A 14,901-nucleotide genomic window follows, 5' to 3' on the forward strand; every position below is an offset into this window, starting at 1 on the left:
TGGATCTGAGAGACAAAGAGCTGCAGTGTGTCTAACTGTGCCTGTGTGATTGAATTAGAGAGTGTGTGTGTGTGTGAGTGTGTGGGCGCGCCATGTCTTCATGGACCGACGCTTTGTGCACTGGTGCAGTCATGCTGGAACCATAGGCTGTGGGTAAAGAGGCGGGACAGGGGGCGGAGCTTAGGTGACTAACAGACAGCAGACAAACGGCTATCCACCTGTCAATCAAAGTAACCACGCCCTTAATTATGCAGAACTTTAAGGCTTTATATAACGTAAACGAATGAGTTATAAAAAACTTCACCTCCCTCACAGTCGTCATGAAGGGCAAAATTAGCCGTAGAGACCAAAACCACAGTTTGTCCCAGACTGTAAACGTGTTTTATTCTGCTGTAAAGTTGGGCATTTTAACATGAGCTCAGTGAGGTTCTGCTCCTTCTGGAGCCGCTCTAGTGGCCAGTGATTGCAGCTTAAGTCACTTCCGCATAGAGTGCCGGAGTCATGACGTCACTTTGTAGACCATCAGTGAGTTAGCCCTTCCGGTTCCCTCGCTCTAAAGTCTACGGGTTTTTTGAATGGGTTTTTGCTAAATCGCCTGAAATAAGGTCTGTGGTTAACAAAGCCTCTAAATATTTTCACGTTTTGATCTATGACATTTTTTTTTAACGTTATTGTGTCTTAAAAACGGCGGTTCCTAAAAGGGACTACATCCTTTGGCCGGGACTTTAGACGTCATCGTGACAAACAGGAGATCTCACCAGCCCGCGCTTCATTCACTTCTGAATTCTGTAAGTAAATGTTTAATACAATAAAAAAACTAGCCTGCGTTTCAGCCTCACGTTCTTAGAAGTTTACCTTTCAGTTAATATACATAAAGTTATATATTTAGTCCTTTCAAATAGTAGTGTTTGCTAATATTGCTGAACACAGCGCTGTTCTACATGTCCAGATTTATAGCGGTTCTCTCCTCGATTATGATCAATTGTCTGAGGAAAAGGACATATGATTGTAAATGATACGGCTAGCTTACGCCGTTAGTGCTTCGGAGGCGGTAAAAGCATGTTTTTTTTTCTGCGAATTAGCAAACATACAATCGATGATAATACAGTGAAAGATGATCGTGAAAGTCTATTTGGGGCACGATGATGAGGCATAATAGCCTAATCTTAATCACAAAGACAATAATAATAAGCTTTATATAAACTAACAAAATAATAAACGAATAAATAAAACATTAACAAACGAGAAAGCAAATCTCAGAGAGGTGCATAAACTCAATTAGTTTCTAACATTTTTGGAAAAAACGAATGGTCAATATTTCTCATGAAGAAGTGGATAAGTGTTCATCCACAGCGCAGATCATAATGAGCGAACGTGTTTGTTAAATTAAGTTTGAGGACGCTTGATGATGACGTCGATCCGCGACTGTAGTCCGTTTATAGCCTAGCGTTAGCATCTTATATCTGACGGCTTTATTTAGGCTTCAAGCGGTGTACATGTTGGATTCACTTGTAAAGATTATCTTGATAGACTAAACGTGTAAGGGTCGTAACTCTTTGTTGAACACAGATCTTATTTTTTGTGATTGTCCAAAAGTCTGTGGGGAAAATGCACAGGCTTTTGATCGAGGGAACCCATGCGCCGCTAACTTCCGGGTTGGCCTACAAAGCGTCGTCATGACTTCGGCACTCTATGGGCATGGATGGAACAAGAACCGGCCGTCCCCAAACTGTTCCCACAAATTCGGGAGCATGAAATTGTCCAAAATGATTTGGTGAAGCATTAAGAGTTCCTTTCACTGGAACTAAGCCGCACAAATCCTTTAAAAAACAAAACAAAACAACCCCACCCCATAATCCCCCCTCCACTTGGCACAATGCAGTCAGGCGAGTCCCGTTCTCCAGGCGATGGCCAAACCCAGACTCGTCCATGGGATTGTCAGACTGAAGCGCACACTTATTGCACAGGTGTCAACCTATCACGGCCCCACGCTCGAGTTCACTGAGCTCCTGAGAGTGACCCATTCTTTCACTAATGTGTGTAGAAGCGTCTGCAGGCCGAGAGCTGGAGTTATACACCTGTGGCCATGAAGAGACTGAACACCTGGGCCGGTATTCATAAAGAATCTTAATGCAAAGAGTAGCTCCTAGTCACAACATTTTAAGAAAAATCTTAGAAATGTGGGCGTTTACTCTTAAAATTAACTAAAAAATCCCAGTAAAGAAACAAGTAATTCAGAAAGCATCTTAACCCTTAAAAGAGGTCTTAAGGTCAAATTTGTAAGGATGAGGACTTTTAAGAGGCTTTAAACGGTTATTTCACCCAAAAATGAGATGTCTGTCATTAACTCCTCTCCCTAATGTCGCTCCACACCCGTAAGACCTCCGTTCATCTTCACACACAGTTTAAGATATTTTATATTTAGTCCGAGAGCGTATGCAAGTGTATGTAATAAATAACTTTATTATTACGGACATTGATCGTGAGATGGCTGAGACGACCGTGCGCCATCAGACAGAGAGCAAGACTGATATTTACTGAATGCAGACCGAACCTCGCAAAAGACTTTTAAAAATGCCGGTTGAACTAAAATGCTGCGTGAGCTCAACCAATCAGCATGTTCTGCGCCCAAGTCCCGCCCTCGAAAGTTCCTGAACTTTGAAAAAGTACTACCCCGCGAGCAGGGCCGTTTGGAGGGGGAAATATTTACCCGGAACTTCATTTAGGGTGCGTTCACACTTGTCATGTTTGGTTCGATTAAAACGAACCCTGGTGCGATTGCTCGGTTCGTGCGGTTCATTTGGACATATGTGAACGCTGCCATCCGAACCAAACACGCGGACCGAGAGCGCTATAAAGATGAGTCGGTCCACATCTAAACCAACTCTGGTGCGGTTCTACTGATATATGAACGCAACACGGACCAAAGAGATGTAGACGGACCAATAACAGGACGTGATGTCACAAGATGAGACGCACAGTCAGCTGATTAACGACGCGGAAAGATCGGTGTATCCAGAATGAGTAACGTTAACGTTAGAGGCAAACGTGGAGCAACGAGGAAGAGCCTCATCAATATTTGGTCAGACATGTTTCAAAAATGCTAGAAAAAACACAAAAAGCACACCTGGCTCTTCTCATCAGAGGACCTGTTGGCCATTATTATCCGGTACAGACGACAGAAAAGCCGTCTCGTTTCTGCACAACGGAGGAAATCCTGCTGCTGTTTTGAATGTTTTGAACACTTTATGAGCTCTTCATGAGTTCTCAGCTGGTAAAAATAATGCCATATGTACACGCATTAAATGATGGCGTTTAATCAGCACACAGCGTTGTTCTGAATGTTCGGTAAGCAGCTCCGACGTCATATAAGCCGACCAATCAGGTTGTGAGCCTTTGGTTCGGTAACTTTAGGGTTGCTGTTATAAATGCCAGTGTGAACGCTAAGCGGACCAGGACTATAGGTTTTGTTTTTGTTTTTGTTTTTTGGTCCAGACCAAACTAACCAAACTAACCGAACTACAAGTGTGAACGCAGCCTTATGCTTCACACCGCAGGCGAATGACGCGATTCGCGCGAGTGATTTACATGTTAAGTCAATGCAGAGACGCGAATAGGCGTTCTGCGGCACGATTCGCGCAAATGAGGCGGCAATGATCACGCGAATTGAGCGTTTTGAACGCGTGATTCGCGCAAGTTGAAAAATCTGAACTTTGGCGGATATTCGCGCCGCGTTAACCAATGAGGAGCCTGCTTACTGCTGTCACGTGGTGAAGTGACGGATGGGAAACCCATAGGGGAAACCCGAGGCCAGAGTAATTTAAAAATACTACTCTATTGTGTCACAAAATGTACTTTTAATAGTTTTTCAGGCGAGAATGTAGTTGTTTAAAGCTCAAATATGTGGTTTATTTTTTTAAGAGAGCTCCTATTTGAAAATTTGATCTGGTGTTTTCGGAGATGTGAGACCCAGGCGATCACCGGAGCTCAGCGCTCATCAACCCCGGCGAGAGAAGCCTTAACTCGGATAGCCCTTCTGCCGACTGCCGCTGCCTGGCAGAACCCCCTCCCATGACGCGAATTCGCGTCTGCTGTGTAGTGAATGTCACACACGAATGAAGCGAATTTCACGTGCAAATGAAGCGAATGGATTCAAATTGTTCACGCGTCCATCTTCGCCCGAATAGCGCAAGTCATTCGCGTGCGTTGTGAACGCAGCATTAGACCCTGGTTCCTGCGGTCTAAACACACCGAGTACCACCCAAAGTTCCTGGGTAAAGTTCCTGCGGTGGAAACGCGGCTAAAGACAGCAAAGATTGCTTCTGAGCGTCTCCTCAGGTCACGTTGGTTATGATGCAATCTTTAGCCTATTTTTACAAAAACAGCTTCTGCGGGGCGATAGTGTAAGATACAAGGTAATGGAGCCTTTTATGCATTGTCGTGTTTCTTTAGAAATAAACACTGGACAAATGGAGTCTTTAAACGCCTCTGATGTAAAGTTATTCACTGTCAAAGTGACTCAAGAATGAATGGGAGTCAATGGGATGCTAACAGCAGGTGATAGCTTGGTTAGCAATGGCCGCCCCTATGGGTGGTTTACCCGCTTGGAAATCACGTGACATTGGCGATCCGAATCATGAATCAAAAAAGGAAAATAATCTTCTTTTCTGTTTAAGATTATTTTTCTCACCCCATTGGCAGATTATTTATCTTATTTTAAGCAAAAACTCTCTTCATTTTGAGTTATTTTCCCCAAAACAAGACAATTACTTTTGCTTGTCTAGTAAATACTTCTTGTTTTAAGATTTTTTAGATGTTTGGACTCGAAACAAGACAAAAATACTGAGTAAGAAGAGCATTTTTGCGGTGTATAAATACGGGCCCTGAACTCTTCCTGTAATCATGTTATTTCTATGTATTTATTTTGATCAAATGTATATTATTGATTCATTTTCACATCGTTTGCTTGTTTTGTTTTCTGATTGTATTGTAATATGAGTGTGTGTCTGTGTGTGTGTGTGTGTGTGTTTCTCAGGCGATGAAGCGCATCAGTAAAGCGTGTCTTCGGTATCCGGAGTGGAAGCAGAAGCACAGTCCGGGCTTCAAGCCGTGGTTATTTCCGGAGCAGAACCGGCTCTCCAGCGTCCCTTTAGCGGAGCTTTCCATCCAACACGCCGACTCTCTGGAGAACATCGACGAAAGCTCACTCAGCGAGAGCAAAGACGAGCGCACCGAGCATAGCGACGAGGAGGGACACCACTGACACACACACACACACCAAAAATATGCTCCTCTTACTCAGTATTTTTGTCTTGTTTCTAGTCCAAACATCTAACAATTCTTAAAACAAGAAGTATTTACTAGACAAGCTAAAGTAATTGTCTTGTTTTGGGGAAAATAACTCTAAATGAAGAGAGTTTTTGCTTAAAATAAGATAAATAATCTGCAAATGGGGTGAGAAAAATAATCTTGTTTTCTGTTTGAATTAAGATTATTTTTCTCACCCCATTGGCAGATTATTTATCTTATTTTAAGCAAAAACTCTCTTCATTTTGAGTTATTTTCCCCAAAACAAGACAATAATTTGACTTGTCTAGTAAATGTTTCTTAATGTAAGAATGTTTTTGATATTTAGACTAGAAACAAGACAGAAATACTGAGTAAGAAGAGCAGTTTTTGCAGAGCTCAAACCTGCGAGCGATTTTTATGGTCGATTCCCTGTCAGTTCAGCAGATTAAAGGGTTAGTTCAGCGATAAATGTAAATTGTGTCATTAATTACGTACCCTAATGTCGTTCATCTTCACACACAGATGAAGATATTAGTGTTGAAATCCGATGGCTCAGAAAGGCCTTCATTGACACCAATGTCATTTCCTCTCTCAAGACCCATAAAGGCACTAAAGACGTCGTTACAAAGCCCATCTCACTACAGCGGCTCTACAATCATTGATGAAGAGGCCAGAATAGAGTTAGTGCGCAAAAACACTAAATAACGACTTATATAGTGATGGCGATTTCAGAACAAAGCTTCGAACCGTTATGAGTCAGTGAATCGATTCATGATTCGAACCGTTATGAGTCAGTGAATCGATTCATGATTTGGACCGTTATGAGTCAGTGAATCGATTCATGATTCGAACCGTTATGAGTCAGTGAATCGATTCATGATTCGGACCGTTATGAGTCAGTGAATTGATTCATGATTCGGACCGTTATGAGTCAGTGAATCGATTCATGATTCGGATCGTGATTTCAGCAGTTTAACAAGTGATCCAAATCATGAATCGATTCACTGACTCATAAGGGTTCGAAGCTTTGTTTTCACTACAAAAATGCTTTTTTTACTCAGTATTTTTGTCTTGTTTCTAGTCAAAATATTTAAAAATTCTTACATTAAGAAACATTTTCTAGACAAGTACAAATTATTGTCTTGTTTTGGGGAAAAATAACTCAAAATGAAGAGAGTTTTTGCTTAAAATAAGATAAATAATCTGCCAATGGGGTGAGAAAAATAATCTTGTTTTCTGTTTAAGATTATTTTTCTCACCCCATTGGCAGATTATTTAACAAAAACATTTTGAGTTATTTTCCCCAAAACAAGACAATTACTTTTACTTGTCTAGTAAATACTTCTTGTTTTAAGATTTTTTAGATGTTTGGACTAGAAACAAGACAAAAATACTAAGTAAGAAGAGCATTTTTTGCAGTGAAAACAAAGATTCGAACCGTTATGAATCAGTGAATCGATTCATGATTCGGATCGCTTGTTAAACTGCTGAAATCATGAATCATGAATCGATTCACTGACTCATAACGGTTCGAATCATGAATCGAATCATGAATCGATTCACTGACTCATAACGGTTCGAATCATGAATCGATTCACTGACTCATAACGGTTCGAAGCTTTGTTCTGAAATCGGCCATCACTATATAAGTCGTTATTTAGTGTTTTTGCGCACTAACTCTATTCTGGCCTCTTCATCAATGATTGTAGAGCCGCTGTAGTGAGATGGGCTTTGTAACGACGTCTTTAGTGCCTTTATGGGTCTTGAGAGAGGAAATGACATTGGTGTCAATGAAGGCCTTTCTGAGCCATCGGATTTCAACACTAATATCTTCATCTGTGTGTGAAGATGAGCGGCGTTAGGGTACGTGATTAATGACAGAGTTCACATCTCTGGCTGAACTAGCCCTTTAAGCGCTGAATCCAGATTATTTTGATTTAGTTATGCAGATGCAAATGATTTTGAGTTATGATTAACCGGCTCGACCCCTGACCTTAAGCACGCATGCAGACGTCGATCTGTTGTACGACACTAGCGTTCAGTGAATGAATGTAGTAACCAATGATTAAAATCGATTTACTGCCTGTTTTTGGAGCCCTGTCTTGTGTCTTCAGTTTATTACAACAAAAGCCAATGTTCATCGTCGAGCTCTTCTCATCATCTTCTCCATATCTCACAGAGTGCCTTTTTTTGTATCATATATTTCAGAAATTATCATAAATTAGTTATCATTTGAAAGCTTACGAACTCACAATTCATCCTGTAGAAACCGTTACCATGGAAACGGTGCTCTAAATTCGTCTAGCGGGCTCCTCCCCCTAGTGGGCGGAGTCATATTACAACATATATTTGAACTATTTTATAATCAAAAATCTTTTCTAATCTTGATAAAACACATATTATTGGAAAAGTTAAAGTCTCAAGGTGCCATATTTGGTGACTGTTTTATGATGGAAGTGAAATTTGGACTGAAACTTTACAGGAAAATGCTTAAAATAAACAATCAACGGAACGTGAATGACACCCGGTGGCTATTTTTGGTACAGCGCCTAAATAAGATCTCATGGGAACTTCAATTTTTGTGATATCAACTTCAAATTTGGAACTCAACTTGGTTAGACATATGGCTTTGACTTGATAGTCATTTTATAGTACAGTTTTTTTTTTGTAAAATATATATTTAATATAAAATAACAAATATTTAGTTCTGTATTTTTTATTTTCAGTATAATTAAACGTCTATACCCTTTTCATTCTTTACTAAAAATTAATACAAGTTTAAATCAAGAACAAACTTAAGTCTATTTTCCAAAGCATTCTTGAATTACAGCCTTTTAAGTTTGGATAAAAAAAAAAAAAGAAAAGGGGTTAAATATCTATATTCTTACTGTGTAATAAATGCAGACTCATTTGTGTTAGTTTTGTTTGCACTGCCGGTCAAAAGTTTGGAATAGTTACGATTTTTAAGTCTCTTCTGCTCATAAATCCAGGTTCACTGCAAAAAATGCTCTTCTTACTCAGTATTTTTGTCTTGTTTCTAGTCTAAATATCTAAAAATTCTTACATTAAGAAACATTTACTAGACAAGCAAAAGTAATTAAGGAAAATAACTCAATTTGAGGAAAATAACTCAAAATGAAGAAAGTTTTTGCTTAAAATAAGATAAATAATCTGCTAATGGGGTGAGAAAAATAGCAAAAACTCTCTACATTTTTAGTTATTTTCCCCAAAACAAGGCAATTACTTTTGCTTGTCTAGTAAATGTTTCTTGTTTTGAGTATTTTTAGATGTTTGGACTAGAAACAAGACAAAAATACTGAGTAAGAAGAGCATTTTTGCGGCGTAAAGCAGTGTAATATTCCTCCAGTGTAGATAATCTGTTGTGTGTGTGTGTGTGTGTGTGTGTGTGTGTGTGTATAGTAAAGTGTGATTTATTGCTGTGATCGCAGCTGAGTTTCTCATCATTACTCCAGTCTTCAGTCTCGTTTGTCTCGTTTCTCGTTAGATGAAGTAAAACCGACCCAAATGAGTCAATAGTGATAATGAAGGTGATGGAGGCCTCAGTGATTCATTCAGCTGCAGAAAGAGGAATAAACTCTCCAGCGGCTTCACACTAACTGTGACGTGTGTGTTTCGCCTCATCCGCTTTCTCTCTCTCTCACACACACACACACACACACACACACACACACACACACACACACACACACACACACACACACACACACACACACACACACACACACTGCCCCTAAACCTACCCATCTCACACACACACACACAAACACACACACACTGCCCCTAAACCTACCCATCTCTCACACACACACACTGCCCCTAAACCTACCCATCTCTCTCACACACACACACACACACACACACACACACACACACACTGCCCCTAAACCTACCCATCTCACACACACACACACAAACACACACACACTGCCCCTAAACCTACCCATCTCACACACACACACACACACACACACACACACACACACACACACACACACTGCCCCTGAACCTACCCATCTCTCACACACGCACACACACACACTGCCCCTAAGCCTACCCATCTCTCACACACACACACACACACTGCCCCTAAGCCTACCCATCTCTCTCACACACACACACACTGCCCCTAAACCTACCCATCACTCACACACACACACACACACACACACACACAAACACACTGCCCCTAAGCCTACCCATCTCTCACACACACACACACACACACACACTGCCCCTAAACCTACCCATCTCTCACACACACACACACACACTGCCCCTAAACCTACCCATCTCTCTCTCTCACACACACATACACACACACACACACACACACACACACACACAATACCCCTAAACCTACCCATTACACACACACACACACACACACTGCCCCTAAACCTACCCATCACACACACACACACACACACTGCCCCTAAACCTACCCATCACACACAAACTCACACAAACACACACACACTGCCCCTGCTTCTAAACCTACCAATCTCACACACACACACACTGCCCCTAAACCTACCCATCACACACACACACACACACACACACACACACACACACACGCTGCGACGTAGAAGCAGAACCAAACGCATGGACATGTTATCGTGTCAGTCGTGCAGTCACATTGACCTCGTTTACACACAAGTTCTGGGGAAGCATCAGTGTGTGTGTGTGTGTGTGTGTGTGTGTGTGTGTGTGTGTGAGCCTGTTTATGTGGTTTATGAGGACACAAATGTGTATAAATACACGGGTATTACACTGGTATTACACTATAAATGTGGTTTATGAGGACATATCAAATGTCCTCATAATTCAAATGGCCTTAAAAACATACTAAATGATGCTTTTTTAAGAAAGTAAAAATGCGGAATGTTTCCTGTGATGGGTAGGTTTAGGGGCAGTGTGCGTGCGTGTGTGTGTGTGTGTGTGTGTGTGTGTGTGTGTGTGTGTGTGTGTGTGTGTGTGTGTGTGTGTGTGATGGGTTTAGGGGCAGTGTAAGGGGATAGAAAATACGGTTTGTACAGTATAAAAACCATTACGCCTATGGAGAGTCCCTGTAAACCACATAGACCAACGTGTGTGTGTGTGTGTCAGATAGCTTAATTCTTCATTGCATCAGATCTAGGTCTTTCACACTGATAATGACTCGCAGACACATGATGGACAGAATGAGTGATTGACTGTATAATAGAGATGGCAGATGAGAAGTGGATCTATTAAACAAATCACCAGAAGCAAACCAATAACAGAGGAACACGGGGAGGCATGCCATCTCCACCAGGAGTCCTGTTCCTGGAGAAATACCTTTCGGCAAAGCTAAGCTAGAGAGAGACCACCAGACTAACTTTAGGAAGATTAGACCCTTCCCATCAGAACAGACCGCTCAACTCCTGGTCCAAGCTCTTGTTCTCTCCAGACTGGACTATTGTAATGCTCTTCTGGCTGGCCTTCAGCATGAACTATCAAACCCTTGCAGCTGATCCTGAATGCAGCGGCGAGATTAGAAAGAGAGAGAGAACAAAGCAACCACTGGCTCTGCACCAATATACCTAGACTAGCTTGTTCAAACTTACACACCCTCCAGAAGCTTGTGTGTGTGGGAATCCCAGACTAGAGAACTCTGGGAATGCCAGACTAGAGAACTCTGGGAACGCCAGACTAGAGAACTCTGGGAACCCCAGACTAGAGAACTCTGGGAACCACTAGAGAACTCTGGGAACCCCAGACTAGAGAACTCTGGGAACCCCAGACTAGAGAACTCCGGGAATCCCAGACTAGAGAACTCTGGAAAACCCCAGACTAGAGAACTTTGGGAACGCCAGACTAGAGAACTCTGGGAACGCTAGACTAGAGAACTCTGGGACCGCCAGACTAGAGAACTCTGGGAATCCCAGACTAGAGAACTCTGGGAATGCCAGACTAGAGAACTCTAGGAACCCCAGACTAGAGAACACTGGGGACCCCAGACTAGAGAACACTGGGAACGCCAGACTAGAGAACTCTGGGAACGCCAGACTAGAGAACTCTGGGAACCCCAGACTAGAGAACTCTGGGAACCCCAGACTAGAGAACTCTGGGAACCCCAGACTAGAGAACTCTGGGAACGCCAGACTAGAGAACTCTGGGAACGCCAGACTAGAGAACTCTTGGAATCCCAGACTAGAGAACTCTGGGAATCCCAGACTAGAGAACTCTGGGAACCCCAGACTAGAGAACTCTGGGAACACCAGACTAGAGAACTCTGGGAACGCCAGACTAGATAACTCTGGAAATCCCAGACTAGAGAACTCTGGGAACGCCAGACTAGAGAACTCTGGGAACGCCAGACTAGAGAACTCTGGGAACCCCAGACTAGAGAACTCTGGGAACACCAGACTAGAGAACTTTGGGAACCCCAAACTAGAGAACTCTGGAAACACCAGACTAGAGAACTCTGGGAACGCCAGACTAGAGAACTCTGGGAATGCCAGACTAGAGAACTCTGGGAATCCCAGACTAGAGAACTCTGGGAACGCCAGACTAGATAACTCTGGAAATCCCAGACTAGAGAACTCTGGGAATGCCAGACTAGATAACTCCGGGAACGCCAGACTAGAGAACTCTGGGAACGCCAGACTAGAGAACTCCGGGAACGCCAGACTAGAGAACTCTGGGAACGCCAGACTAGAGAACTCTGGGAACCCCAGACTAGAGAACTCTGGGAATGCCAGACTAGAGAACTCTGGGAACGCCAGACTAGAGAACTCTGGGAACCCCAGACTAGAGAACTCTGGGAACGCCAGACTAGAGAACTCTGGGAACGCCCGACTAGAGAACTCTGGGAACGCCAGACTAGAGAACTCTGGGAACGCCAGACTAGAGAACTCTGGGAACCCCAGACTAGAGAACACTGGGAACCCCAGACTAGAGAACTCTGGGAACCCCAGACTAGAGAACACTGGGAACCCCAGACTAGAGAACTCTGGGAACGCCAGACTAGAGAACTCTGGGAACCCCAGACTAGAGAACTCTGGGAACGCCAGACTAGAGAACTCTGGAAACCCCAGACTAGAGAACTCTGGGAACCCCAGACTAGAGAACACTGGGAACCCCAGACTAGAGAACTCTGGGAACGCCAGACTAGAGAACTCTGGGAATCCCAGACTAGAGAACTCTGGGAACGCCAGACTAGATAACTCTGGAAATCCCAGACTAGAGAACTCCGGGAATCCCAGACTAGAGAACTCTGGGAATGCCAGACTAGAGAACTCTGGGAATGCCAGACTAGAGAACTCCGGGAACGCCAGACTAGAGAACTCCGGGAACGCCAGACTAGAGAACTCCGGGAACGCCAGACTAGAGAACTCTGGGAACGCCAGACTAGAGAACTCTGGGAACCCCAGACTAGAGAACTCTGGGAACGCCAGACTAGAGAACTCTGGGAACGCCAGACTAGAGAACTCTGGGAACCCCAGACTAGAGAACTCTGGGAACGCCAGACTAGAGAACTCTGGGAACGCCAGACTAGAGAACTCTGGGAACGCCAGACTAGAGAACTCTGGGAACCCCAGACTAGAGAACTCTGGGAACGCCAGACTAGAGAACTCTGGGAACCCCAGACTAGAGAACTCTGGGAACGCCAGACTAGAGAACTCTGGGAACCCCAGACTAGAGAACACTGGGAACCCCAGACTAGAGAACTCTGGGAACCCCAGACTAGAGAACTCTGGGAACGCCAGACTAGAGAACTCTGGGAACCCCAGACTAGAGAACACTGGGAACCCCAGACTAGAGAACTCTGGGAACCCCAGACTAGAGAACACTGGGAACCCCAGACTAGAGAACTCTGGGAACGCCAGACTAGAGAACTCTGGGAACCCCAGACTAGAGAACTCTGGGAACGCCAGACTAGAGAACTCTGGGAACCCCAGACTAGAGAACACTGGGAACCCCAGACTAGAGAACTCTGGGAACACCAGACTAGAGAACTCTGGGAACCCCAGACTAGAGAACACTGGGAACCCCAGACTAGAGAACTCTGGGAACCCCAGACTAGAGAACTCTGGGAACCCCAGACTAGAGAACTCTGCCATTATAACAAAACTATATATGGATCCTCTATGAACATTGTTATATTTCTTTGTAAATGTGTATTTCGAGTGTGTGTGTGTGTGTGTGTGTGTGTGTGTGTGTGTGTGTGTGTGTGTGTGTGTATCACTTCCTGTTTTAGAGTGCTGTTTTAACACCACGTGGACACTACACTACAGTATACAGTAGCCACAGTAAAACCACAGTAAAGTGTTATCATGTGACCACACTCATGACTCTGTTTGGTCATTCTCAGAAAACGCACATCTTATAGTTTGAAACCGTTACAGCTTATCTCTGAAGAAATCATATTTTCCCTCCTCTGGCCCAAAGTGTCAGAGTCATAACAGCCATAAACACTGACAGGACAATATTCAGATTAGTAACTAATGGGTTTTTCAGATTCTTAAACGAATACCACAGCCTTTAAATTATTCATGTCTTTTTCAATTCAATGAATATCAGGTGATGTATATCAGTTATAAGACACTGGCTATCAACAATCATGAAAAAAACAATCATAAAATATTCTGTTATCTGAAGATTCACCTCTAAAGGAAGCATTCAGTTTACAGAGCTGTGGAGAAGACACACACACACACACACACCTCTCCCACCAGCACCAAACAGATAATGTGATCTGCTAAAACGCGCCCACACGAGACCGGCCCGGCCTGCTAGACTCTGACTCACTCTCATCCTACAGTAGTCTACTGATGATGATGATTAATATCGTACCTAATATTTCTCCATGAAGCAGCATCCATATGAAAATGAACTGCAGCCTCTTTAAAGTGTCACAGATCCAGATGACGTCAGCACGATGAACACGCACTGTTTTATTATGTTGTTCTCCCTGACCCGTCGAGAAACAGACTCCACTCGACCCCTGAAGGTGTGCTGTGGGATCTAGCACTAAGATGTCAGTAGCAGATCCTTTCAGTCCTGTAAGTTTGCTAGGTGGGGCCTCCATGGATCGGACTTGTTTGTTCAGCACATCCCACATATGCTCGATTGGATTGAGATCTGGAGAATTTGAAAGCCAAGCCAACAGCTCTTCCCATAGTGTATCCTGGGGCCATGTGTTCCCCCGGTGAGGGCCAGCCTTCACTCCCATAGGGCATCCTGGGGCCATGTGTTCCTCAGGTAAGGGCCAGCCTTCACTCCCATAGTGCATCCTGGGGCCATGTGTTCCCCAGGTGAGGGCCAGCCTTCACTCCCATAGTGCATCCTGGGGCCATGTGTTCCTCAGGTAAGGGCCAGCTTTCACTCCCATAGGGCATCCTGGGGCCATGTGTTCCTCAGGTAAGGGCCAGCCTTCACTCCCATAGTGCATCCTGGGGCCATGTGTTCCCCAGGTGAGGGCCAGCCTTCACTCCCATAGTGCATCCTGGGGCCATGTGTTCCCCAGGTGAGGGCCAGCCTTCGCTCCCATAGTGCATCCTGGGGCCATGTGTTCCCCAGGTAAGGGCCAGCCTTCGCTCCCATAGTGCATCCTGGGGCCATGTG

The 14,901-nt window shown here is 43.9% G+C and overlaps 3 protein-coding genes across 3 annotated transcripts in view; 2 read left to right on the forward strand and 1 right to left on the reverse strand.

Annotated features, from left to right (window-relative positions):
- The window catches only part of stard10 (StAR related lipid transfer domain containing 10), a 23,784-nt gene extending 18,443 nt beyond the window's left edge, over positions 1 to 5,341 (forward strand). The window contains exon 6 of the mRNA XM_067451915.1: positions 5,036 to 5,341. Within this exon, the coding sequence (XP_067308016.1) occupies positions 5,036 to 5,263 (228 nt within the window). The 3' untranslated portion in view covers positions 5,264 to 5,341. The remainder of the gene's footprint in view (positions 1 to 5,035) is intronic.
- The window catches only part of LOC137084932 (ribonuclease inhibitor-like), a 318,165-nt gene that overhangs the window by 151,664 nt on the left and 151,600 nt on the right, over positions 1 to 14,901 (reverse strand). The gene's annotated exons all lie outside the window — the stretch shown is intronic.
- LOC137084582 (S-antigen protein-like) lies at positions 10,591 to 13,428 on the forward strand. Its single transcript, XM_067450873.1, has 2 exons — positions 10,591 to 10,635; positions 11,104 to 13,428. The coding sequence occupies exons 1-2, from the start codon at positions 10,591 to 10,593 to the stop codon at positions 13,426 to 13,428; spliced, it is 2,370 nt and encodes a 789-aa protein (XP_067306974.1).

Source organism: Pseudorasbora parva, chromosome 8 (assembly GCF_024679245.1).
Source record: "Pseudorasbora parva isolate DD20220531a chromosome 8, ASM2467924v1, whole genome shotgun sequence".
Lineage (NCBI taxonomy): Eukaryota > Metazoa > Chordata > Actinopteri > Cypriniformes > Gobionidae > Pseudorasbora > Pseudorasbora parva.

Coding starts and splice junctions, on each gene's coding strand:
- LOC137084582 (XM_067450873.1), top strand. CDS start 10,591: ATGCCATCTCCACCAGGAGTCCTGTTCCTGGAGAAATACCTTTCG. Junction 10,636..11,103: donor TCCTGGAGAAATACCTTTCG/GCAAAGCTAAGC, acceptor ATCCCAGACTAG/AGAACTCTGGAAAACCCCAG.